The sequence below is a fragment of the Podarcis erhardii genome (assembly GCF_964252035.2).
Source record: "Podarcis erhardii genome assembly, chromosome: 5".
Lineage (NCBI taxonomy): Eukaryota > Metazoa > Chordata > Lepidosauria > Squamata > Lacertidae > Podarcis > Podarcis erhardii.
This window is the reverse complement of record NC_138509.1, coordinates 38908683-38936473: the sequence shown is the minus strand read 5'-3', so window position 1 is coordinate 38936473 and position 27791 is coordinate 38908683. Positions and strand designations below refer to the sequence as shown.

At 45.4% G+C, this 27791-nt stretch overlaps 1 protein-coding gene across 1 annotated transcript; it reads left to right on the top strand.

Annotated features, from left to right (window-relative positions):
- Positions 1 to 4552: 4552 nt before the first annotated feature.
- Positions 4553 to 13119, top strand: LOC309342552 (homeobox protein pv.1-like; the record flags this gene model as incomplete). The annotated part of the gene is made up of 3 exons (XM_081863118.1): positions 4553 to 4787; positions 5276 to 5505; positions 12775 to 13119. 3 exons carry the CDS (start codon positions 4553 to 4555, stop codon positions 13102 to 13104), a joined length of 795 nt encoding a protein of 264 aa, XP_081719244.1. The 3' UTR covers positions 13105 to 13119.
- Positions 13120 to 27791: the final 14672 nt, after the last annotated feature.

The following is a 27791-nucleotide window of genomic DNA, read 5'->3' as shown; positions in this document are numbered from 1 at the left end:
ATGCTGATTGCGTCTGTTGGAATCTTAGTCCAACAAATGCCCTATGCACTTGCAGGAAAGTTGGTATCTCAAGGTAGTGGGGCCTTGAATGGTTGATCTTAATTTCAGCATCCTGGTCAAAGACCCAATTTTTAAGGTCATGTGAACCAAGGGCCAAATATGCCTCCATTTGGAGATTGTAAGCCCTAAGCTTATTGTGACACCTTTGCGCCCAGCCACCTGTTGCTCTAAACAGCAGAGCTTAGCAGGAATATGGTCCTCCTCAGAGGCATTCAGTCTTCATCAGTATCTGAGGTAGGTTAGTTCGATTCTGGCTGTTATCAAGGGGAGAGCCAACTCAGCTCTGAGGTCCCCAGTGGAAGCCCCAATATCTGCCTCATGAATTTGTTTTGTTGGACTTCTAGTTCAGATTTGATACCACTTCCCCAGAGCTCAGCCCTGTAAAGCATTTGTGCAATGATCTTTGACACATAGATCTTGATGGCTGGGTTGATTAACTGCCCCCCCATCAAACAGAAAAAATTGACTAGCTGTCCAGTAGAGCGGGCAGATAATAACTTGGTTGCATCCAGGTGGGGTTTCCATGAAAGTTTTTCATCCGTAAGTAATCCTAGGTATTTACACCTATGTACTTGCTCAAGAGTATGACCACCTAATGTCTACTTGGATTTAGTAACCCTCTTACCAAATATGATCTCCTTAATTTTCACATAGTTAACTTTTAGATGTTCTTTTTTGCACAGTTGGCCGGATTTGACCAGCATCCTTCTGAGTCCAATTTTGTTCAGGGAGAGCAGGACAAGGTCATCAGCATATAGTAAAACAGACAAATTAGAGTCTGAGAACATCTGCAGGACCACAGTTTCCTCATTCCTGTACCCTAGGAGGACATTCTAACCACTAGACATGGGTCAAGCAGCTGACCCCCCCCAGATCAAGTAAAACAATAGAAATACTTAACTGACCAATCACGTCAGTTCTGCCCCCACCAACAAAAATCCTGCCCCCTAACAAAAATCCTGGCTATGCCCATGCCACTAGTGACTAGACCATCCTAGCTTCTCAGTGTTAGAATCAAGCAACATAGTTTATATCAGAACAAAGGATTTCCGCCAGGAAGAATAGGGTTTTTTGCTTCCTTTTTTTTTAACAAGAGGAAATGTCCTACTTTTACTTACAAAGTAAGTATTTATGATTTGCATACATCAAAATAAATAGCCTTCGGCCCAGTATACCTGAAGGAGTGTATTCACCCCCATCGTTCTGCCCGGACACTGAAGTCTACTTCCAAGGGCCTCCTGGCAGTTCCCTCACTGCAAGAAGCAAAGTTACAGGGAACCAGATAGAGGACCTTCTTGGTGGTGGCACATGCCCTGTGGAATGCCCTCCCATTAGATGTCAAGGAAAAAAACCAACTATCTGACTTTTAGAAGACATCTGAAGGCAGCCCTGTTTAGGGAAGTCTTTAATGTGTGGTGTTTTATTCTGTTTTTAATCTGTTGGCAGCTGCCCAGAGTGGCTGGGGAAACCCAGCCAGATGGGTGGGATATAAGTAATAAACTATTATTATTATTATTATTATTATTATTATTATTATTATTATTAGAGGATAACTTGCTGAAGCCAGTTGGGGTACCAAGTCCTTAATATAAATGTTAAAATGGGTGGAAGAGAACACTCTTGTTTCACTCCTCTTGAAGTTTTAGAGGCTTCAGTCACACTTCCATTTAGACCAGCTCTGACCCTCATTCTGAAGCCTCTAAAACTTCAAGAGGAGTGAAACAAGAGTGTTCTCTTCCACGCTTTTTAAAGAATGCTCCAACTACCGCACAATTGCACTCATTTCACACGCTAGCAAGGTTATGCTTAAAATTCTACAAGGAAGGCTCAAGCAGTATGTGGACCGACAACTCCCAGAAGTGCAACCTGGATTTAGAAAAGGCAGAGGAACCAGAGACCAAATTGCAAACATGAGCTGGATTATGGAGAAAGCTAGAGAGTTCCAGAAAGACATCTACTTCTGCTTCATTGACTATGCAAAAGCCTTTGACTGTGTTGACCACAGCAAACTATGGCAAGTTCTTAAAGAAATGGGAGTGCCTGATCACCTCATCTGTCTCCTGAGAAATCTCTATGTGGAACAAGAAGCTACAGTTAGAACTGGATATGGAACAACTGATTGGTTCAACATTGGGAAAGGAGTATGACAAGGCTGTATATTGTCTCCCGGCTTATTTAACTTATATGCAGAATTCATCATGCAAAAGGCTGGGCTGGATGAATCCCTAGAATTAAATTTGCTGGAAGAAATACCAACAACCTCAGATATGCAGATGACACAACCTTGATGGCAGAAAGTGAGGAGGAATTAAAGAACCATTTATTGAGGGTGAAAGAGGAGAGTGCAAAATATGGTCTGAAGTTCAACATCAAAAAAATGAAGATCATGGCCACTGGTCCCATCACCTCCTGGAAAATAGAAGGGGAAGAAATGGAGGCAGTGAGAGATTTTACTTTCTTGGGCTCCATGATCACTGAAGATGGTGACAGCAGCCACGAAATTAGACACCTGCTTCGTGGGAGAAAAGCAATGACAAACCTAGACAGCATCTTAAAAAGTAGAGACATCACCTTGCCGACAAAGGTCCATTAGTAAAAGCTATGGTTTTCCCAGTAGTGATGTATGGAAGTGAAAGCTGGACCATAAAGAAAGCTGATCGCCGAAGAATTGATGCTTTTCAATTATGGTGCTGGAGGAGACTCTTGAGAGTCCCATGGACTGCAAGAAGATCAAACCTCTCTGTTCTGAAGGAAATCAGCCCTGAGTGCTCACTGGAAGGACAGATCGTGAAGCTGAGGCTCCAATACTTTGGCCACCTCATGAGAAGAGAAGACTCCCTGGAAAAGACCCTGATGTTGGGAAAGATGGGGGGCACAAGGAGAAGGAGACGGCAGAGGACGAGATGGTTGGATAGTGTTCTCGAAGCTACCAGCATGAGTTTGACCAAACTGCGGGAGGCAGTGGAAGACAGGAGTGCCTGGCCTGCTCTGGTCCATGGGGTCACGAATAGTCGGACACGACTAAACGACTAAACAACATATAGTCCCCTAATCAACAGCAAGAGTTTGTGGTCAATGTCAAAACTTGATAATTTCTCCCAGTTTCTTATTGAAATTTCAGCTCCGGTCGTCCGAGCTGATATGGCTCATCTTCCTTTGAGCCCAGCAGAGCATCAAAACAACAACGTCCACAACGGAAGGATGAGGCAGGTATTGTGCTACATTGCTATACTTTATTACTAAGCTATACAGAGAGCAAAGAAAAATACATTTTCTCTCTGTGAGAAGCAGAGAGCAACTGAACAAAGGAAACGAACAGAACCAGTAACGTCACATCCCATCTCCCTTTCCCATGAGAATCCAACAGTATCTGGACTGTGGAATGTAAACAGTCCAGTGACTGCAAGCAGCTGCTCTCAGTGAGGAACAGAAACTAACATCCTCCCCCTTTCTGTGAACACCACTGGTCAGCGTGTTCATACAATCTCGGTACAAACCCAATTTCTGTACATAGGTACAGTGTTGATCCCTTGGAACAACCTTGGACAATAAATCAGCAGGAAGGGGCATCTAGTCCAACCCCCTTGCAATGAAGGAATCTTAACACAACACCCTCAATCCAGCTTGAAACCATACTGGTCCCTGCTTAACTTTGCAAATGTGCTAGCAGCTTTATTGCTGCACCACTAGGCACAGTAGTTCCTGATTGCCTTCTTAAAAATAGGGAAAATGCTGCCCATTTTCCAATTTCCCTGGTACTACTTATGGCACTAAATAGGCCCGCCAGGGTGGGTGTCTACCAATCTATATACAGTGATACCTCGGGTTAAGTACTTAATTGGTTCTGGAGGTCCGTTCTTAATCTGAAAGTGTTCTTAACCTGAAGCACCACTTTAGCTAATGGGGCCTCCTGCTGCCGCTGCACCACCAGAGCACAATTTCTGTTCTCATCCTGAAGCAAAGTTCTTAACCTGAGGTAATATTTCTGGGCCTTCTGTAACCTGAGTCTGTAACCTGAAGGGTATGTAACCCAAAGTACCACTGTATTCTTGATATAGCTCTGGAGGCAATATGCCAGTTTCGCATTTCTTGATCTTATGTTCCCAGATTTTAGGAAACCATTTTGGGGGGACATCTCTAAAAGGCAGTTATGCAGAATTACCAATAACTGCGTGGTGAGGGTGAGTTTCCTTCTCCGTTTAAATCTTTTATCTCCTTCCCCAGCTAAAATAAGAAGATGACCACCAGATAACAGCAGAAACGAAACACCCTTGGGACAGGGCGTAGTATATTGATACTAAGATAAGACACACCCACTTGGTGTTTGTGTGTTGGAAATCAACTCTGCACTGCCGGGAGGGGGCGCTGTAGATCCGCCGGCCCGAGTTCCAGGTGCGAATCTTCCTCAAGTGCTCGCTGTCGCCTATAAATTTGCAGTGGAGGGCTGGCCCCCTGCAGGAGAAGCGTGGAGGTCGGCGTGTTTCGTGCGCACATGGGTCAGCGGGCCTGCGATCAGCAGGGGATCGCGCGCAAGCCCCATATCTGCTGCGTGCCGGGTCCGAGCGCTCCCAATTTGTGCAAAGGAAGCTCCTGGTTAGGGAAGGCTCAGCCCAAGAAGCCATGCCCCTCTACGGGATTGCGCAGAGGAGACGCCACCGCCGTCGGAAGTGGAGGAGAAGGATGCAGCGAGGCCCGTGAAACTGCCGTCGATGGCTCGCCAAGCAAGAGTAAGTAAAACGCCGGACCGGCCTCACTGAGGACTAGTGGCATTACCCGGAAGTCACGTGGTGGTAGTAAGGCCGTAATTCTCGCCAAGCGCCTTGGCTAGTTTTTGAGCAGTACTGGAGAACCTCCTCTAGGGCGCAATAGCAATTCTGCGCTATTTTGGGGGAGGGGTATGCTTTTAGGGTACACTTGGGAGCAAGTCCTTTTAAAACCAACAAGATATGCACTAAGCAATGGATGTTGCCGCACCCCGAGTCTACCCGCGTTTAGGAGTGGAAATTGTTATTGGGGCGTGAGAAAAAACTGGGGAGAGGCGCGGTGTGTTGCCTCTTCTCCCTCAGAAAGAGCGGGGGGGGGGAGCATTCTATCCATTGAGCCCTGGCGAGAAAAGACGCCCCCTGCTTGGGGTTATCTCAGCGAGACCTTGCTAGGTGCGCTCAGGAAAGGAAGGAAAGTTTGGCTCACACTTCTTGCTCTCCCGCTTTCGTAGCCGGCGAAGGACCCTGCGCAAGCGAGCCGGTCTCGGTCAGGGAGGAGAGCAAGAGCGCCGCTTCCGACGTGAACCTGGACCGGGAGGATCGACGGCACTGCTCCCGTTTGCGCACAGCGTTCACCATGGAGCAGCTCCGCGGGTTGGAGAGCACCTTCCGGCGACAACCCTATCTGAAGCAGTGGGAAAGGCAAGGCTTGGCCGCGGAGCTGCACCTGACGGAAGAGCAGGTGAGTGACTGGCCTGTGCTGTAGGCAGTAAGTCTGAGACACTTACTCCTGAGTAGTCGGGTTGCCTCTTGAGGTGCGGTTTTGGAAAGCTCTTCCTGAACTACAGTTCTTTAAGAAGCAGTTTCCTTATTGATATACAGTGGTACCACGGGTTACATACGCTTCAGGTTACAGACTCCGCTAACCCAGAAATATTACCTCGGGCTAAGAACTTTGCTTCAGGATGAGAACAGAAATCATGCTCCAGCAGCGCGGCAGCAGCAGGAGGCCCCATTAGCTAAAGTGGTGCTTCAGGTTAAGAACAGTTTCAGGTTAAGAACGGACCTCCGGAACCAATTAAGTACGTAACCAGAGGTACAGTATTGATGTGGAAATTAGGATAGAGAAGGTCATGAGGCCACCCATGTGCTGGAAATTAAGCAGGTCTGGGGGTGATTTGGAGACCACTTGCAAATTACAAGTACACCGCCTGAAGTCTGTGGTGGGGGAAAAAGCAGGGTATAAATGTAAGAGGGATGAAATTTTTAATAAGTAGCAGTTTGTGCAAACTAGAGATGGAGCTGGTTGAAGATGAAAAAGTGTTGGATCTGGATTCAAATCCACATTCTGCAATAGATAAACTTTTGGCTCATTGCTTGTCTCTCATCCTGGCCTACCATACAAGGTGGTTGTGAGGGTGACCTGCCCTGAGCAACCATGAAGGAGGATGGAAACAAATGCCATATGAATCTCACATAGAAAGGTAGCCTACTTCCCAGTAGAAGAAAAGGCAGGCTATAAATGTAATAAAATAAAAAGCTGAAAAGTCTTCAGTTATTGCTGAAATTTCAGGCGCACTTACTAAAGTGTAAGACCATACAATGTAAAGCACTATGATACTACTTTAATCATGGCTTCCCCCAAAGAATTCTGGGAGCTGTAGTTGAGCATCTTGAGGATTGAGAGCCATGTTCCCCTCACCTGGCTACAATTTCCAGAGTTCCCTGTGAAGAGGAGGGATGGGTTGTTAAAACTACTCTGTGAATTGTAACTTTGTGAGGGGTACTAAGGAGCCTCCCAACAATTCTATAAACCCCTTAACAAACTACATTTCCCAAGATTCCTTGGGGGAAGCAGCTATGATAGTTTAAAATGGTATAATAGTGTGGTGAGTGTAGGACAAGAATGTGGCCCAAGTTCCATGGAATTCATGGCATCTTACTTTTGAATAAGTAAGCTTGGGGATTGCAATGTGTTGCATGCCATTTTAGAAGGAACGTCCTTAGTCTAAATGCTTTAAGTAAATGAAACATGAGCATAGGGGTAACTTGGACATTAAGAGTCTGCAGTTTTTGAGTGTCTCTTGGTGGGGCCACCCTGGCAAGCCATAAATCCATTTCTCTTTAAAGAACCTGCTGTGAGATTACTTTAGAGAAAAGAAGTGCCTTGTGGACTGGTGCCAAGCTGCCTTTTGAAATGGGAATTCTTGCTGAGTGCTGCATTGTGCAGATGGGAGCATTGGCAATTGTCTTATCCACATGGCTTGTTTGCATCCATTTAGCAAGAAAGACCAGCTGCAGGATTATGCCCATGCCACCTCTTATTTATTCAGCTCGCTCATCAAAAGACCTAGGGCACAGTCATTTGGTAAATCACTTAGGTTGGGCATCCTTAGGTTGTCAGTGAAATGCCTACATATGTAGGACAATTATGCTGAATATTTTTGCACCAAATTTGAAAGAGCCGCTGTGGCCTTATTCAGGCAGTTTATAGACTGTGGAGGGGAAACGGTCATTTGGACAGCCTCGCTGCCCTTTAGTATCGTAGTGCATAATTAACAGTGCAAATATGCCTTCCTGTGGAATGAGCTCCATAGCAGGTGTGTTTGGGATCACTACTTAGACTGCAGTTCTCTGCATGTTTATGTTGCTTGCTCAGTGTCGCTAGTTGCCCAGATTGCAGCTTTAAAAACCTGTGGGATCTTCCCTGCGATCACAAGTGTGCACCAGGGCTCTGGATCGCAGAGAGTTTCCATGTTTGCTCCATAGAACCTGATTAGAAAACTCCCTTCTGACTAGCTTGCTAAGGTCTAAGCAGAAGGGTTCAAATTTGGGGAAGGTGGGATTCTGTGTCCTCCCATGCCTCCATCCCCAGTGGGGAGGAATCACTGATTTTCTAGGCATTGCCCTGAGCACATTTCGTGTCTGAGGGAAGTCCAGTTACTGATCACAGCAATAGGCTTGCCAGGCCCTTGATCAGACACTTATAACTAGAGCTTGAAGGGACCTCTGAAGTCATCTAGCCCAACCCCCTGCTTGGCACAGGATGCAAGTACAGTGATGGACTCTCCTGTGTGAGTGTCTGAGGGCCCTGCTCCTTCTTGCCACTCACCATCTGGCCTGGGGCGGGGCCTGAAGCCTCACAGGGACTGCTGCGCTCTGCTGCCCAGGAGGACTCTCCTGCGTGTGAGTGTCTGAGGGCCCTGCTCCTTCTTGCCACTCACCATCTGGCCTGGGGTGGTGCCTGAAGCCTCACAGGGACTGCTGCGCTCTGCTGCCCAGGAGGACTCTCCTGTGTGAGTGTCTGAGGGCCCTGCTCCTTCTTGCCACTCACCATCTGGCCTGGGGTGGGGCCTGAAGCCTCACAGGGACTGCTGCGCTCTGCTGCCCAGGAGGACTCTCCTGTGTGAGTGTCTGAGGGCCCTGCTCCTTCTTGCCACTCACCATCTGGCCTGGGGTGGGGCCTGAAGCCTCACAGGGACTGCTGCGCTCTGCTGCCCAGGAGGACTCTCCTGTGTGAGTGTCTGAGGGCCCTGCTCCTTCTTGCCACTCATCATCTGGCCTGGGGTGGGGCCTGAAGCCTCATAAGGACTGCTGCGCTCTGCTGCCCAGGAGGACTCTCCTGCGTGTGAGTGTCTGAGGGCCCTGCTCCTTCCTGCCACTTACCACCTGGCCTGGGGTGGGGCCTGACGGGCCTCACTAGGACAGTTGCTGTTACTGCTGGAGGGGTGCAGAGTGCTTTTAAAATGTTTTAAAATTTTTATTTTGAATTTTTTGTATGTGGGGTGGTGGGGTGGGGTGGATGTTTATTGGGCCTGGGAATTTGTTTGATTTTATGTTTTTGTAATTTTTGTAATTTTTATTGTTTTTTGTTTGTATTGTTTTATTTGTGTTTTTTTGTTTTGTTTTTTTAAGGTGTTATTTTATTCTTAGGGGGAGGGGTCAGAGCTGCTGGGGAATGGGCCCCAGCCCACAAAATGGCTGGGATATGTTTCACAGGGGGGAATGCACTGGGACAACTGATCTCAGTGATCACGGGTAGGAGGAGGAGTTACGCTAAGACCAGACCATGTCATTACAGAGGAGGCAGGTTTAGTCGTTGTCTGAGGACTATCCCTGCCTCTGGGTCTGGTCCTGACCAGATGAATACTAGAATCAGCAAGGGATACCCACATGACCTTAAAGTGTTGCTGTGCAATTCCAGGTCAATGATTCATAAGACCACTGCCATCCATGACTTGATCATGGATGGAGGACTTGACCTGGCATGTGTAACAGAGACTTGGTTGGATGAAGCAGATGGGCCTGTCCTTGCCGCTGCTTGTCCACCAGGTTTCTCTTACGCACAGCAACCCAGGTCATGTGGGCGGGGAGGGGGGGTTGCAGTGATTTTTAGGAAGTCATTAGTTTGCACCAGGCGTCCTATTGGGAAGACCCAGTTTTCTGAGTGCATGTTCTGGAAGTTGGGCAATAGGGGCAGTACAGGATTCCTTTTGGTGTACCGACCTCCCCGCTGCACCAAGGATTCCCTGCCCAAGCTGCTTCAGGTCGTGGCAGATGTTCTCCCGGAGACACCTAGCTTGGTTGTCCTAGGGGATTTTAACATCCATGCCGACACGACCTTACAAGGGGCCGCTCGGGACTTCGTGGAAAGCATGGCCTCCATGGGGCTGTCCCTGAATAAGTCTGGCCCAACCCATAGCCGCGGAAATGCCTTGGACCTGGTGTTTACCTCTATGGATGTTGGTGATCTGACACTAAGTAAAAGTGAAACGAAAGAAGTGCCATGGTCAGATCACTTCCTGGTGCAACTGGACTTCTCTGCGACCCATCCCCTCTGCAGGGAGGTGGGACCGATTCGGATGGTCCGCCCCGCCACTTAATGGATCCAAATGGTTTCCAGAGAGTGGTAGGGGATGCTTTATCCCATGTTGATGGCCTTTCAGCCGATTCCCTGGTGGCCCGCTGGAATGTGGAGTTAACCAGGGCTATTGACTGTTTGGCTCCGAAGCGCCCTCTCCGATTGCATGGAGCCCGGACAGCCCTGTGGTTTTCCACGGATCTGAGGGCAATGAAACAATCGTTGAGACGGCTAGACTCAAGATCGTTGAGACGGCTAGACTTTCTTCACCGCCTCTATTGCATCTGCAGAAAACAGCAGCAGGAGACTCTTTCAGGTGGTTCACAATTTAGCGGAACCACCTGTAACATCGGGGCCCAGTACGGGCCACATGTTCTCCTGCAATGATTTTGCAAATTTTTTTGCAGATAAAATCGCTCAGATTCGGGAAGAAGTAGACTCCACCGTGGGAGCAGGGCCGGGGCGGGAGAGTGCTAGAGTCCTGTCTGGTCAAGTTGTGTGGGATCAATTCCAATCTGTTACCTCCGAGGATGTGGACAGGCTGCTTGGACGAGTGAAGCCAACCACCTGTCTCCTGGATCCTTGCCCATCCTGGCTTAAAAAAGCTAGCCGGGAAGGACTGGGCGATGGGCTTCGTGGGGTGGTGAATGCTTCCCTCTGTGAGGGAGCCTTCCCAGACCCGCTGAAAGAGGCGGTTATTAAACCGCTTCTTAAAAAACCATCTTTAGATGCGGCCACGATGGCCAATTATCGCCCAGTCTCAAACCTTCCATTCTTGAGCAAGGTGACTGAGCGAGTGGTTGCTGAACAACTCCAGGCACGCCTGGAAGATGCGGACCATTTGGATCCCTTCCTGTTGGGATTCAGGCCTCATCATGGGACTGAAACTGCCTTGGTCGCACTGGTTGATGATCTCCGGCGGGCTAGGGACAAAGGTGAGAGCTGTTTCCTAGTTCTGCTGGATCTCTCAGTGGCGTTTGATACCATCGACCATGACATCCTTCTGGACCGTCTTGAGGGGCTGGGAGCTGGGGGCACTGTCATACAGTGGTTCCGCTCCTTCCTCCTGGGCCGTGTTCAGAAAGTGGTGGTGGGGGATGAGTGTTCAGACCCCTGGGCTCTCACTTGCGGGGTGCCTCAGGGTTCTGTCCTCTCCCCCATGTTTTTCAACATTTACATGCAGCCACTGGGAGAGATCATCAGGAGGTTTGGGCTGGGTGTTCATCAGTATGCAGATGATACCCAGCTCTACCTCTCTTTTAAATCAGAACCAGTGAAGGCGGTGAAGGTCCTGTGTGAGTGTCTGGAAGTGGTTGGAGGATGGATGGCGGCTAACAGATTGAGGTTGAATCCTGACAAGACAGAAGTACTGTTTTGGGGGGACAGGAGGCGGGCAGGTGTGGAGGATTCCCTGGTCCTGAATGGGGTAACTGTGCCCCTGAAGGACCAGGTGCGCAGCCTGGGAGTCATTTTGGACTCACAGCTGTCCATGGAGGCACAGGTCAAATCTGTATCCAGGGCAGCTGTTTACCAGCTCCATCTGGTACGTAGGCTGAGACCCTATCTGCCTGCAGACTGTCTCGCCAGAGTGGTACATGCTCTGGTTATCTCCCGCTTGGACTACTGCAATGCGCTCTACGTGGGGCTACCTTTGAAGGTGACCCGGAAACTACAACTAATCAAGAATGCGACAGCTAGACTGGTGACTGGGAGCGGCCATCGAGACCATATAACACCGGTCTTGAAAGACCTACATTGGCTCCCAGTACGTTTCCGAGCACAATTCAAAGTGTTGGTGCTGACCTTTAAAGCCCTAAATGGCCTCAGTCCAGTATATCTGAAGGAGCGTCTCCTCCCCCATCGTTCTGCCCGGACACTGAGGTCCAGCTCCGAGGGCCTTCTGGCGGTTCCCTCACTGCAAGAGGCCAAGTTACAGGGAACCAGGCAGAGGGCCTTCTCGGTAGTGGCGCCCGCCCTGTGGAATGCCCTCCCATCAGATGTCAAAGCGATAAACAACTACCTGACATTCAGAAGACATCTGAAGGCAGCCCTGTTCAGGGAAGTTTTTAATATGTGACATTTTAGTGTATTTTTCATCTTTATTGGAAGCCGCCCAGAGTGGCTGGGAAACCCAGCCAGATGGGCGGGGTACAAATAAATTATTATTATTATTATTATTATTATTATTATTATTATTATTTATTATTATTGGAAGCTGCATAGCGTTTTATAGATACACCCAGTGAGGTATTTACAGCTCTCTGCTTCGGTGATAGTACCAAACAGCATGTAAAATTTGGATAGACTAGTTGGATAGGAAATGGCATCAGGGAGGGAGCCTCTTAACTGACTGATACCCACTACCATATCATTTTGCCACTTTTATCTATTGCTCCATTGCCCTTCCCCACTGAGCACTGTGCTCACATCTAGGCACTGGCTTCTGTATTTCATAGGGGTAGGGCTTCTGTAATTTAGGGGTAGGGACGCAGGTGGTGCTGTGGGTTAAACCACAGAGCCTAGGACTTGCTGATCAGAAGGTCGGTGGTTCTAATCCCCGTGACAGAGTGAGCTCCCATTGCTCGGTCCCTGCTCCTGCCAACCTAGCAGTTCAAAAGCACATCAAAGTGCAAGTAGATAAATAGGTACCACTCTGGCGGGAAGGTAAACAGTGTTTCTGTGCACTGCTCTGGTTCGCCAGAAGTGGCTTAGTCATGCTGGCCACATGACCTGGAAGCTGTACGCTGGCTCCCTTGGCCAATAAAGCGAGATGAGCGCCGCAACTCCAGAGTCGGTCACAACTGGACCTAATGGTCAGGGGTCCCTTTACCTTTACTACTTTAGGGGTGGAGAATCTTTTTTGGTTTAGTTGCCCCTGACCATTGGCCACAGTGGCAGGAGCTGTCTGTACTTGCAGTCAAAAACAGGCACCAGTTGGGGGAAGCTTCTTCGAGATCATTGCAGAGGGTGGTTTATGATCTGCTTTGGGAGACTCATTGTACAATACTAAATACATGGTAGCGCTGCCATTTTGTTACGTGGAAACTGGTCTGAATGGCCCATTGATGTAAGTGACTGTGCATTCTGAGAACATGAGACTGTTTCTGTGACTACTAGCTTCTGAATTTACTTTATTATTCTTATTATTAGGTTAAAACCTGGTTCCAGAATCGCAGGATGAAACTTAAGCGACAGCTACAAGACTATCGCCGAGGCCTCTGGCCTTCATCACCCGGCTGTCTGATATGTCAGCCCAGGCTCCCACCCAGCCTTCTACCTTATATGCCAAATCCTTCTTTGTGGCCCAATCCTCCTGGCTGCAAGTACCAGCCCTTCCAAAATCCACCTTATCCATTTCCATTACCTGGTCTGCCTTATCACTTTCCAACCCAGTTCTTAGGAAATTCAACTGAAGAGCACAAGATGGATTCCAAGCGAACTTTTCCTACTCCTGCGTTAGGATATGGGATGGCGTGGTAGATCTTGTTCAGAAATATGTTGATTTTATTGCAGAGCATATATTGGTAAATGTGGAAGAACACATAACATTGAATAAATTGAATAAAGATTGAATATTGAATCATGATGGAATAAAGATTAAAGAATTGAGAATAAAAAATTATTTTTATATAAATTTTTTTGGGTGATTGCTTTAGTTCAGTGTTTTCTAAAACCTGCAACAAAAGGCAGGTGGTTATTTCAGCATTGTTATTTCAGCATTTTCTAAAGTTTGGGCTAGATGTCTAGTGAAGGAATCTGCAAAAATTCCTACAAAGACTGCTAACAGTGATTGTACGTGGCAGCTCTGCAGAGCCTACACAAACAGTTAAACAGCTAAGCTAGAAAGTGTGATTAAATGTCAGTATGTGGGTAAAATAAATATTGATTGATTAAATTTGTATATCCGAAGATTGCAGGGTGGTTCACAACATAAAAATGAAAACACCAAATACACAAGACAATAACAAACCAATAACCCCACCCAACAAACACATTTAAAAGGCCATAGCATGTTAATCAACCAAAATGGGTTGATGGAAGCAGTGGAGCTTCATTTAGTAAGTGTGCCAATGGGAACAGCATTAAGGCCTTGCTGCAGGATGGGGAAGGGGTATTCTTCCCATCTCACATGCTGTAGTCACCCCCTGTACACTTTTTTTCTGTAGTGCTAATGGGAGCTTTAAAGAGACTAATTTATAAGAACAAAATTAAGAGCTGGTTGGGCAAATGGCTCATATAGTCCAAGATCCTGTTCTCACAATGGCCAAACAGATGCCTCTAGGAAACCAGCAAACAGGAACTGAGTGCAATAGCACTCTCCCAACTTGTGATTCCCAGCACACGCTTATGTTCTTACAATATTCCCTAGGTTTCCCAAGAATGGACCAGCAGCTGGTGGATGGACAGTGGGAGATCCAGTTAATGAAATTTCCATATCCTGTCTAGTTGAGCTCTTAGAAAAACCGACCCCCACTGTTCACTAGCTGCGCAAAACTCTTGTAGCCTTATTATATGTACAGTGGTACTTCGGGTTATGAACTTAATTCGTTCCGGAGGTCCGTTCTTAACCTGAAACCATTCTTAACCTGAGGTGTGCTTTCACTAATGGGGCCTCCTGCTTTTGCCGCGCCACCACTGCACATTTCCATTCTCATTCTGGGGCAAGGTTCTCAACCCGAGGTACTACTACTAGGTTAGCAGAGTTTGTAACCCAAAGTGTTTGTAACCCGAGGTACCACAGTATGTTGACTTGCAAGTGGCACACTAAGCTCAGTGGGACATACAAGCAAGTCCATCATCCTGCCTACTTGCAGCTAAATCTTGTGACTCTGCCTCCCTTTCTCCTTTAACACTACCTCGCTTTGCCATACCTTTGCCTTGCCTCTCACCTGCACTGGGTCAGCACCATGGACAGCAGTATGTTCTTCCTAGTGTTGCGATGATCCAGTGCTTTGAACTGCTCAGCTGATAATTCGATGTGGCCTCAACCTGACAGGGTGTTGGTTGTAGTTGTAGAGCTGCTCCTGTTCCTAGCATCTTTCTCCAGGAGGGTGAGATGTTTTTCCAGTTCACTATATACCCCATTCAGAAAGAGATCAGAAACCTCCCATTTGTCTAATAGCACCTATTGTGGGTTGGGCTATGAATAATCACCAAAGAAAAAGAAAGGAGTGAGGAAGCGTTTCTTTTTCAGCTCAAGGGTATCTGATCTTTTGCTTCTGCAAACCTTAAATCTCTTTTGCCCCCAACCCCACTGCCCCATGTAAAGTACCTTGTCTGGAAGGTGCACTGAATGCAGTATTTTCAGCCTAAGATCAAGTGATGAAAGACCTGTGGCAGGTGTGAGGAACCTTTGGCTTGCCAGGTGTTGCTGAAATGCAACTCCCATCAGCCTCAGCAAGCATGTCCAATGGCAAGGGCTGATGGGAAGTGTAGTTCAGCAACATCTGGAAGGCCAAAAGTTCCCCACACCTGGCCTACAGTAACAAAACAGGTTTGTAACTAATGCACCTTGAGGTCTTTGCATGGTTTAGGGTGGTGTTTGGAGAGAGCAGGATTATTGTGCTTTAACAGCTGTGTGGAAATTCAGCAGGTGAAGCCAGCAGTGAGCTTCAGTCCACTTTAAGGTGGGGGGGACTAGTAATTTACAGTCCTCTCAAGTGGGCCTTTGCAGTACAGAAAGTTTGAGGGCCCCTGGGTTAAAGATTGTTTGGTATGAAAATACAATTATGAGAATATCTTCCCATGTTGACCTTCTACATACAGTGGTACCTCGGGTTACAGATGCTTCAGGTTACAGACTCCAGTAACCCAGAAATAGTACCTCGGGTTAAGATCTTTGCTTCAGGGTGAGAACAGAAATTGTGCTCTGGTGGTGCGGCGGCAGCAGGAGGACCCATTAGCTAAAGTGGTGCTTCAGGTTAAGAACACTTTCAGGTTAAGAACGGACCTCTGGAACGAATTAAGTACTTAACCCAAGGTACCACTGTATCTAGGATCCTATACTTGCTTGTGGAAAGTAATTTTCAGCCCACCGATCAACCTGGAGGAGAGGATGCAGACTTGCATACAACACAAAGCATAGAAAAATGTTTGGCAAACTTGTGTCTTCTTTTCTGAGTGGAGCAGAGGGCCCAATCCACACAGAGAGGCTCGTAAAATCTTGTTTGTACGCCTGAAGAAACCCACTGCCTTCACTTTGCTTTCCTAGGCCTCCAGCCAACTCCTCTTGGGCCTCTGGGCTCACAGCTCTGCTGATGTGGGCTTGCTTCTCTTCCTTATATTGGATTCCCCAAATGTGTGGTGTATCTTTCTGGGGCCTGGCTTTATCAGAAGAGTCCACCTAGTCCAGCATTCTGTTTTCAAAGTGGCCAGCCAGATAGATGCCTGCGGGAAGCTCGCATGCAAGACCAGAGTACTCTCGCCACTTGTGATTCCCAGCAACAGACGTTCAGGAGCTTGCTGTCTCAGACAGTAGAGGTAGAACATCACCACCAGGATTCGCAGCCCCTGACAGCCTTCTCCTGCATGAATTTGTCCAACCTGCTTTCAAAGGCATTCAAGTGGGTGGCCATCACTGGCTCCTGTGCGAGAGAGTTTCATAGCTATGCTACGCTGTGGGAAGAAGCGCTCTCTTTTGTCTGTCCCGAATCTTTCACAGATCCCCTTCTTATGTAGTTCCAAAGGCACCACCTCATCCTGCTTCTGGCTTTCATCACTCATGGCTGTGATGAAATGTCACCGTGTGCTTAGAAAAGCATCTCTTCATGCCTAGGAACAAAGAGATGCCCTGAGTGCTGCGAAAGGTCTCTCTTTGGGTGGCGGCTGCATTTCCCCAGCCTTGTCTTTTCTGAATCCATCCCTCGCGTATAGAAATGAGGGAAATGCATTTTTGCCGTTCTCGAAGCCGCTTATTTCGGGGGGGGGGGGTTCAACTTAGAGAAGGAGCGTCTGGGAAAAGTCAATGAGGTGACTAGGATTGCTCCTATGCAAACCAGCTACTTACGATGGGGAGCGGCAACTCAGGGGTCAATGGGGCTGACCCACAGTGTGTGTGTTTTGGCGTGTGCAGGCTTACAGCCTCAGGCTGCAATGTTATGTTCACTGACTTGGAAGAAAGCCCCGTGGACTCTAATGGGATCAGACTTCTTGCTGGGGGTGCATCGATTGAATAAATCACGATAATCATATGAAACTTAGAGGTGTTGGGGCTCGATCTCCTCTTTTACTTGCAGAAATGGTAGGCAGGCAGCTCAGGTAATTTAGGAGCTAGGAGAATGCACTCTGCATGTCCTCCGAAGATGCCTTTCAAGATGCTATTCGAGTGCTGAAAAGAGGCCAGCGCCTCTTTGATTTCAGCGGGGGGGGGGGGCTTTCATTCAGTGACACCTCCAGCACCACCACAGTATGATATGTCTTGCCCAGGGGTGCCAGCTTGAATACAATATGGGGGGGGGAGGTAAGCCCCGCCCTACATAGTTGATTACATAGCACGGTGCACACACACCATTTGACTTGCAATGCACATCAACGGGGGGGGGGGAGCTGACCCCCTCAGACATTTTGATTGGGGGGTGGGCCCAGGGCTGGATTTTGATGAGGCCCTAAGCTACTGAAGGTAATGGGTCCCTTTATATGTCCAGCTGTCCTTTGTCAACAACAAATTGTTGCTGTTTTTTGTGTTGAATATATGCTATATGGTAATTTGTGGAGCTAATAGGTATCTAAAGCCATTTGCACATAACAAAATATGTATTTTATCAAAGTAATTGTTGAACTGAAATACAGTTAAGAAGTATATTAATAGTGAGATAATTATTAAGCTCTAACTTAAAATGATTTTTTATTCATAACAGGGTTTTTTCCTTTAATTTTTTTTAGGGCCCCCAAGAGAGTGGGGCCCTAAGCTATAGCTTGTTTAGCTTATATGTAAATCTAGCACTGGGTGGGCCGAAGGGACCTCGGCCTCTAGGAGTTGGCTCCTATGTCCAGCACCATCACCGTGTGATATATCTCGCCCTATCTCAGCCCTTCCGCCCACCTACATTCGCCTCCGCTGCTCAGAGTCTCCGCCATAGGGACTAGTCGATTGCAAGCGCCCAAAATTAATTGCTTGGCTTTGGCAGCGACACAGCCGGCAGTTTGACTCTGGAAGAGGCTGCCTTCCACTGTCCGAGGCGATCCACCGCCCACCCCTTTCTTTCTTTCACACATCCGCCCCGAGAGCCGATGCATTTCAAAGTGCAGAGCCCTCCATGTTTTGACAAAGCGCATCAAAGGCACGCCGCCTCCGTGCGGCTCCTCCGCCCCACCTGTTGGAGGGCTGCCTGTGATAAGGGTGGCAAATGCGCCACTCTTTTGGCAGTCTGAAGTGTGTCTGGCGGGGCCGTGCCAGAAGGATGCTGCGGACGACGCGTTGGCATGTTCTGTCAGGGGAAACAGTCGCCCCTTCATGAATTTAGACAAGGCGGCGATAATGAGTCTGCCTGCTTCTCGGCTGTGATTCTGCAGCGGCGCGAGGAATCAGGAGCTTAGCACTTCAAAGGGGATTCCCGCTGCTTCGCTGCGCTCAGTGCCAGAATTACAGAGCATCCGGCTACCTAACCATCTCTGATCTTTTTGCTGTCAGTTTCGTGCTTCCCCGGAGGTCACATAGGCTCCATGACCGCCACCTACTGGACAAGGAATTGAACCGCAGTTCGGATCTGCATAGGAGGAGGATGTCTCACTCAAGTGGTTCACCAAAAAGAAAAAAGAAAAGCCATGCACAAACAAAACCTGGCAAATTTCTTTGCAAAATACTCCAAAAGCAGGGGTGCCTAATAAAATATTGGGAGGGGGCCAGGTAAGCCCCACCCTGCATAATTGATCACAAGACACCCCCCCCATTTAAATGGCAATGCCCATCAACTTTGGCAGGGAGCCCCAGCCCCCCTAAATGTTATGGGGGGGGGCTGAAGGGACCTCGGCCCCTAGAAGTTGGCTACTATGCCCAAAAGGAAGAAGAAGAAAAACTGTGATGGCAAACTCACAAAGCTTTATAATTTCGTTCATTCATTCCATGGTATGTCTAACAGCCCTTAAATAGCCGCTCAGAGTGGCTGGGGAAACCCAGCCAGATGGGCCGGGTAACAATAATAAATTAGTATTAGTATTATAGTATTGTGGTGACAGCAGGGGAATAGCTTTATTAGAACTCCAAAGCAAAGCAATGAGCAAGGTTCTTCATCAGGGTTAAGCAACCCATTCCGAAGCCAAAAGGCTGAATCATACAATTGCCATTGGAAGTTGGAAGGGACCCCTAGAGTCAACTAGTCCAGGACCCAACTGAGATGATTTTCATTTTATGCACCACTTGTTTAATAAAGGCTGCAGCCCTAGACACATTACTTAAGAATACTTCCCATTGGACTTGTTGGACCGTACTTCTAAGTAAACCTTACAACCAGTCTCCAAGTCTGAAACAAATTTTTTCAAGCCTCCTTTCAGGGTCGCTGATATTTCAGCTAGCCACTGCAGCTATACTTTCAACAGGATTTTGATGTGCAGACATGAACAGGAAGAAGATCAGCATAAACTTCTGCTAATTGTAGATCGAGCTTCTGGACAGTTGAAAGATTTGTGCCTTTATCTTCACGTTGTACAGATAAGCTGCAATTGCTCTTGGTTTTGATTTGTAGGCCCTTTTTTGCTCTGAATATGTTTAAACACACAGCAATTGATTAATCTTGTACTTGCTAATTATAGCTATTAGGCTCACACAGGGATGGCTCCATCTGAATTTGCTGTGCTGTCATAAGGTGTGAATTCAAGTGCTCAGTTTAGTCTGGTTGTCACATTATTTTCAGATAACGCAGACAGCAGCTGTAGTTTCAGAGAGAGAGAGTTCATGCACCAAAATAAGCTTCAAAAAAGGTTTGCAAAGTACGATCCCTGTAGAAGTCAAGGATAGCACATCCCTACCCTTCACAGAGCTGACTGAATTTCAAGAGAAATTATTACCTTTAATATAGCTATCCTTTATTTTAAGCTCTTAGTAGTCAGACAATCAAAGCCTGTTTTAAACCTGATGCATTTCAGAGATGTTTCTAGAAGTTGGCATTTCATTCCAGTTTATGTGAATGGCAAAAACAAGGACATTTGGAACAAGATCTAGGGGTTGTGGTAGGCATCTCAATGAAGATGTCCACCAACTGTTTGGCAGCTGTGAAAAAGGCAGATTCAGCACTAGGGATCATAATGACAGGAATTTAAAATAAAAGTTTGCATCCTAATGCCATGATACAAATCTATGCATCTGCATTTGGAATACTGTGTACAGTTCTGGTCACCTCAACTCAACTCTGAGAATTGCAGCTATATGAGGAGAATAAAAGGTAAAGGGACCCCTGACCATTAGGTCCAGTCGTGACCGACTCTGTGGTTGCGGCGCTCATCTCGCTTTATTGGCCGAGAGAGCCGGCGTACAGCTTCTGGGTCATGTGGCCAGCATGACTAAGCCACTTTTGGCGAACAAGAGCAGTGCACGGAAACACCGTTTACCTTCCTGCCAAAGTGGTACCTATTTATCTACTTGCACTTTGACGTGCTTTCGAACTGCTTGGTTGGCAGGAGCAGGGACCAAGCAACGGGAGCTCACCCCGTCGCGGGGATTCGAACCGCCGACCTTCTGATTGGCAAGTCCTAGGCTCTGTGGTTTAACCCATAGCACCACCCGCCTATGAGGAGAATAGGTGTCTCCTAACAACTTTCAGTACTCTTAATAAACTACCATTCCCAGAATTCCTTGGGGAAGCTGAAACTGCTTTAAATGCAGTGCTTTTTTCTGGGTGGATGCAGGCATACACATACCCCTAAACATTTTGTGAATCTAAGTTTGGCCTCATTGAGGGGCAGTATTTCAATAAGAGTAGGAAAATGACAGTACTCCTAAACATTTTTTAAAAAAAGAAAACAAAGCACTGTTTAAATGTATAGGGCAGATGGGACCATAGGCAGAATATTAGCGACCACAAACAAACATAACGTTTGCCTCTATCAAGCATAATTTTTTGTCTCTTGACTTCATTGAAATTCATATGATTTCATTCCCCCAAATAAGGTGTAAACATAAAAAATGCTAACTGAAGCTCCTAAAATATAATTTTTACTTACAAAAAATGCTTAGAGGTTTTATTTACAATTTAAGTGGTATACAAATTCTGTTCAATTAAATAAAATAAACCAGGAGGAGCGTCATAATTATTTTTTTTAAAAAAAACAAATTATAGGCCCTGCCTATGGGCTTACCACTTTTTTATTACTATAATTACTGGAATAAAGAATTAACTGGTATTATGTTTGATAACTTACAGTGAAATCTGTGGCTTTATCTGTAAATTTTAAAGGCTTTGATTAGCAGACGAGAATGGATTCTTTTTTAACTTTTGCATAAAATGATTTTTTTTTTGTATGAGCTGTGCCAGAGGAAGTTCCATTTTTAGCATCTATTATATGCTTGAAATGCACATAATGGAATTCAATCCAAGGCATTCATTCAAATGAATAGTGAGAAATTGGGACACAGCATGAAGAATGTCGTGTTTTTGCCTCTTAACAATTTTAGCTCGAGCTGTAAGCCAAAAAAGCCGTTTAGAATCCAGAACTACTTTGATTAGACAACTGATGCGTCAACACTTTGATAGTATTATCTGTAGACTTACAATTTGAGAGTCACAATTAAATAAGTAATTGTTACTGTGTTGCAATTTACTGTTGATAGTGATGTGATAAAACAATGACTGCCTCCGAACTCTATTATCCGACGAACACAGTAGAAATCACTTTTAAAAAATACCCTGAATCAGAAAGGCAGTATTCTTATCCCAATCTCTAGTGTAAACTATTCCAGAAGAGTTATTCTGAGGTGACGCTTTCACCTTCAGTAAAACAACTCTTTCTTAGCTGGTTGCTGCCACATACACCCGGACAACACCATTACTGGCCCCAACAACATCACACATACCATCTCGGGACTATTTAATTGCTCATCGTCTAACATTGTGTATGCCATAAAATGCCAACAGTGTCCTTCAGCTCTCTATATTGGACAAACAGGCCAGACCTTACGCCAAAGAATAAACGGACATAAATCGGACATCAGGAATCACAAGACAGAGAAACCAGTAGGAGAACATTTCAATCTCCCAGGACATTCTATACAAGATCTCAAAGTAGCTGTTTTACTACAAAGGAATTTCAGAAATAGACTGGAAAGAGAAGCTGCTGAATTACAACTTATCACCAAACTCAAAACCATGGAGAAACCTGGTCTGAACAAAGACCTTGGATTCTTATCTCATTATACATGACAAAGCCATTTTTCACCTTTTCACCCCTTGCTTTTTCCTGTAAGACCTATTGCAGTCGTTAAGAGTCGTCAACAGGCTCATCACAGCTATCTGCCAATCACCCATTCCCACCACCCTTCTGAGTAATACCCCTCCCCACCTTCTCACTATATAGAAGGGTCTGGAAACTTCTGTTTCAGTGTATCTGAAGAAGTGTGCATGCACACGAAAGCTCATACCAAGAACTGACTTAGTTGGTCTTTAAGGTGCTACTGGAAGGAATTTGTTTTGTTTTAGCTGGTTTGTAGCTTGCAGGATTGCCATTTCCAAACGGTGCCAGAGTCTTGTGCTAGTTTTGCATTGTTTTGCACTGTGATCCCCACATTTGGTGCTCCCAAATTGAGTACTGGTAATTGACTTTCAAACCGGGGACCAGAGGTATGCAAAACTTTGGCATAAGTTTGCAGGGGATCCAAAATCTCAGGGTCACATGTTAATGAAGCTTAGATGGATTTTCTTATGTCAGATTTCATGTAAGGCATGTCACTTGATGATCAAGAGATGTCAGCAATCTTTGGTGGAAAACCACTGTATTCTTGTTCTCTGCCATTTGGAGCTCTGGAGTTAATTTTGCTGGCAAGTGAGCACTCTCCTTATGTAACAGAGCTATATAGGAATCCATTATACAATCTACTGATTATAGCAATCTGCTCCAATACTAAGCTACATCACTTAGTAAGAACCACGGCAGTGCTTAAAATTTAATTTCTGGAAAACGTTTTGTAAAGCAATCTCAATCAACAAATTTTATGGGGATAATCCAGTCAGCATCATTCACTTTAGGATTACTCCTTATTGAAAAGTGCTCTTGGCGGTACTTATCTGGGAGTAAAAGCTAAATAGTTCAGCTAACACAATCAAACTCCCTGAAGTTCTTATATACCTGATATACATTTTGGGCATCAGTGATGGTCCTATTTAAAAGGTAAAAGGTCTATTCATATAAAGGGCAATCAATTGCATTGTGTTTGTTTTTTTATTTACTCACATTTTACCAATGACAATGATGAAGACAGTTGAGGATGGTAAAAAGTTGAATTGTTCTTTGATAACTTAAATTCCTTATCAAATTAAGCAAGCTGTAAGCTTTTCTTCTCTCCCTGCAAGCGTATTTTCACTGAATTCATGTTATGAAAGCCGCAGAACTTTGCAGATTTACCCGGGGATAAACCCCACTGAGCAAAGTAGGGCTTTTATTGGAGTGTGTATGCATAGGATCAGACCTTCAAAGCCCCAGTAAAATGAACAGCATGAAAGGTAAACACAATGGATCTGGATGCACTCTGAAGATTCCTTCACCATATATCTATACTCCCACTTGGATTACTGCAATATGCTCTACATGGGGTTACCTTTGAAGGTGACCCGGAAACTACAACTAATCCAGAATGCAGCAGCTAGACTGGTGACTGGGAGTAGCCACTGAGACCACATAACACCGGTCCTGAAAGACCTTTATTGGCTTCCAGGACGTTTCTGGGCACGATTCAAAGTGTTGGTGCCGATTTTTAAAGCCCTAAACGGCCTCAGCCCAGTTACCTGAAGGAGCGTCGCAACCCCCATCATTCTGCCTGGATACTGAAATCCAGCTCCGAGGGCCTTCTGGCAGTTCCCTGACTGCGAGCAGCAAAGTTACAGGGAACCAGGCAGAGGGCCTTCTCGGTAGTGGCGCCTGCCCTGTGGAACGCCCTCGCATCAGATGTCAAATATATATGTTTACTTAGGGAAGCTTTTAATATTTGATGAATTATTGTATTTTAATATTCTGCTGGAAGCCATCCAGAGCAACTGGGGAAACCCAGCGGGATGGGCGGGTTATAAATAAATAAATAAAATTATGGTTTTTCAGCTATTTCTCTTCACCACTGCTAACCAGCACTTTCCCTAGTGCAAAGCTGGCATGTAAAAAGTCCGAATTCAACTCTTGACACCTTCAGGTAGGACTATGAAAGATTCTTGTCTAAAACCGTGGGGAATAGTCACCGCCTGACAGTATTGACCAGTGATGAGGAACCTGTGGCCTGGACTTGATAGAGTCCAACAATCTTAGTACTCGCATACAAAGCCCTAAATGGCTTTGAACCCAAAAAGAGTGCTTCTCCCAGTATCAGCCATTTCAGGCCCTGTGATCAGCTGGGGAGGTCCTGTTGGTGGTGGCCCCAATCGGTGCTGCTCAGCTGACACTGCCTCATAACAGGGCCTTCTTGGTGGTGGTTCCCCATTTGTGAATGCTCTCTCTGGAGAGTTGCACCCTCCCTCCCTCATGTTTAATATGCATGAGAAATATTAGACCATTCCTCTTCACCCAGGCATTTGATAACTGATTTGTGTTGTTTTTGAAAACCTTGAAAGTTTCAGCTGTGAGGGTATGTTACTGTTTCTTAATGAAAACCAAACCAAACCATGTTCTTAATATTTTTTAAAAATTTCCAATATGCTTTTGGTTTATATTTAATTGTGTTATTTTGCTACTTTGTTGATTGCTGGAGTCCTTTGGAAGGAAAGATGTGATAGACATTTTTGTAACAAGAACAAGAAGAAGAACTTGTCAGGAATGCTACTTCCTGTATTGCTGGAATAGGTGACCCTCCCAACTCTCAAATTCCATGATTCTGTGGGGATGAGTCATAGCTCAGTAGCAGAGATCTTCGAGGTAAACACCTTTGCCAGAGATCTTAGAGAGATACTGCGAATCAGAGTAGACGTACCAATATATCATATCTTCACAATATGTTGAGCCATATTAAATAGACTGGATCATCACCCTCTCCCATCCCTCCAAACTTAATATTCTTTTTAAAATCCCTTTTACAAGATAACAAAAGCTACCTTTGATCAGTCCCATTGAAAGCAGCACACTGGGACATTCAAACGGAGCCATGTTTGCTCCAAGGTGCTTGTACTTCATTCATTCACAAGTATTTTGGTAATAAAATTTGGAAGACAAAACCCACTGTTGATATCAAACTTAAACCTATGCATACCAGAAGGCCTTTCAATTCCAGGTGGAAAAATTGAAATTAGAAACAGAATTGTTAGAACCCAAAACTAAGATTCTGTCAAAGATGTACAACTTGCTGCTGAAATGGAATACTCAGGATGAAACAGTGAAGTCTGTTATGATTAAATGGGCACAGGATGTTGGACATAACATTATGTTTGCTGACTGGGAACAGTTATGGACCACCGGTTTGAAATTTACGGCATGTAATGCCTTAAGAGAGAATATTATGAAAATGATTTACAGGTGGTACATGACCCCACTCAAGCTTGCAAAAATTTATCATTTGCCCGATAATAAATGTTGGAAATGTAAAGAGACTGAAGGTACATTCTTTCACCTTTGGTGGACATGCCCAAGGATTAAGGCTTTTTGGGAAATGATTTATAATGAAATGAAAAAGGTATTTAAATATACCTTCTTGAAGAAACCAAAGGCCTTTCTCCTGGGCATGGCTGGCCAATTGGTGCCAAAGAAGGATAGAACTTTCTTTATGTATGCGACAACAGCAGCAAGAATACTCATCGCAAAATATTGGAAGACACAAGATCTACCCACTCTGGAAGAATGGCAGATGAAGATGATCAACTATATGGGACTGGCAGAAATGACCGGCAGAATCCGAGACCAGGGAAAAGAGTCGGCGGAAGAAGACTGGAAGAAGTTTAAAGACTATTTGCAGAAATATTGTAAAATTAAGGAATGTTAGAATGATGCTGGACAGAAACTAAGTGGTTTTCAGCTGTAATGTTTAAGAGATATGGAAAATAAGGTTCTGAAATAAGTAAAAGAACTAATGGTGAGGATTTGCTGAACAAACAATTTGAATTGGAATATAAGAAAGGGAGGTATGAGGAGGTCTGGAAAAGAAGTTAAAAGAAAATAAGTACATGGAAACTCTTTGTGTTTTTTAAATTGTTTTTATTTCTGTATTTCTGTATTTCTGTATTTTTGTTTTTTCTGTTTTTTCTGTTTTATAATGTATTATTTCTGAAAACTTTAATAAATATCTTATATAAAAAAAGGCCTTTCACTTGCCACATAACACAAAATGCACCAAGTTGTATCTACCACTACATTGGCTATTTTTCATTTTTGAACATACTGGATCATGTGTTACTATCCTCCCCTGCCCCTTTTTATATTAATTATGTTAAAGAAAGCGCACTCTGCTCTTATTTTGTTTTGTTTTACAATCAGAAAATGGAAAAATGTAGCGTTTTGGTTTGTGTGTGTGCCATGATGTGCACAGAGGTCAGTCTGCAATGCCCCCTGCAGGACAACCTAAACATTTATTGGGGCGAATTAACTGACTTGAGCATTTAATTCATGCGTTTGAGCTGCCTGAAATGCTTCACCACTCGCCTTCCCTATCTCCCCAGCCACTTTCATTTGCACCAGCTTCAGCTCTCTCTCTGATATTCTCTGGACTGCTGGAACTTCTGGATGCAGAATACATCTTCCGAGCTTCATTTATACAATCAGGCTAACTGCAAAGATTAGGTACACATGGTGTAGGAGACTGTATAGGCTGCATGTTTAGGACTGTATAGGATGAAAAGTGTACAGGTTTCCTATTTAGGAAGGAATATAGGAAGCTGGCTTCTGTCAAGGCAAACTGTTGGTCCATGTAATTCATTCTTGTCTCCACTAACTGGCAGTAGCTCTCCAGCATTTCAGATAGAGGATAATCCCAGTCCTAGCTGAAGATGCCAGAAATTCAACTGCTACACACAAACTACTACCACAGAACTACAGAATTCCGGGAAGTGCCGTTGGTTAAGGGTGCCGAAAGTTGTTAGTCTGAAGAAGCATCTCCACCCCCATCGTTCAGCCTTCTGGTGGTTCCCTCACTGCGAGAAGCGAGGTTACAGGGAAGCAGGCAGAGGGCCTTCTCAGTAATGGCGCCTGCCCTGTGGAATGCCCTCCCATCAGATGTCAAGGAAATGAACAGCTATCTGGCTTTTAGAAGACATCTGAAGGCAACCTTGTTTAGGGAAGTTTTTAATGTTTGATGTTTTAGCATGTTTTTAATATTCTGTTGGGAGCTGCCCAGAGTAGCTGGGGCAAGCCAGTCAGGTGGATGGCATATAAATAATAAACTATTATTATATTATTATAATACAGTGCTACCTTGGTTTTTGAACGTAATCCATTCTAGAAGACCATTAGACTTCTGAAACATTCGAACACCGAGGCGCAAAGGGTAGTATGCCAATTTGGTAGAGAAAATTGTGAAAAAACAACAGATACATGCAGTGGAAGCTGTTTGATTTCCGAGGCGCATTTGAAAATGGAAGCATTTACTTCCAGGTTTTTGGCGTTTGAAAACCAAAACATTCGGCAACGGAGACATCTGAAAACCAAGGTACCACTGTAATTATTATTACTGACCTGCATTCTCCTCACGGAGCTATACTTTGCAGAGTTCTCTGGGAAGAGAGATTGCCTCTAGAAACTGTAGATCTCTGAGGGGAATAGGGGGTCTCTCAGAACCCTTAACAAATAGAGTTCCCAGGATTCTCTGGGGAAAGCCATGATTGTTTAAAGTTGTATAATACTTCTTTAAATGTATCATATCTTAGACCAGGAGGGTGCAACTTGCAGCCCGGCACCTAATTCCAAAAGCCCTCTTCAGGTGATCAATAGAGTCCTCTGTCATTAGCAATCTGTCCCTTCCCCTGTTGGTGGGAAGGAAGAGCAGGTGAGCCCACCCACCACTGATATCATCCCCACCCACAGTTGACATGCAGTCTTCCTAGATATATTGCCTCTGA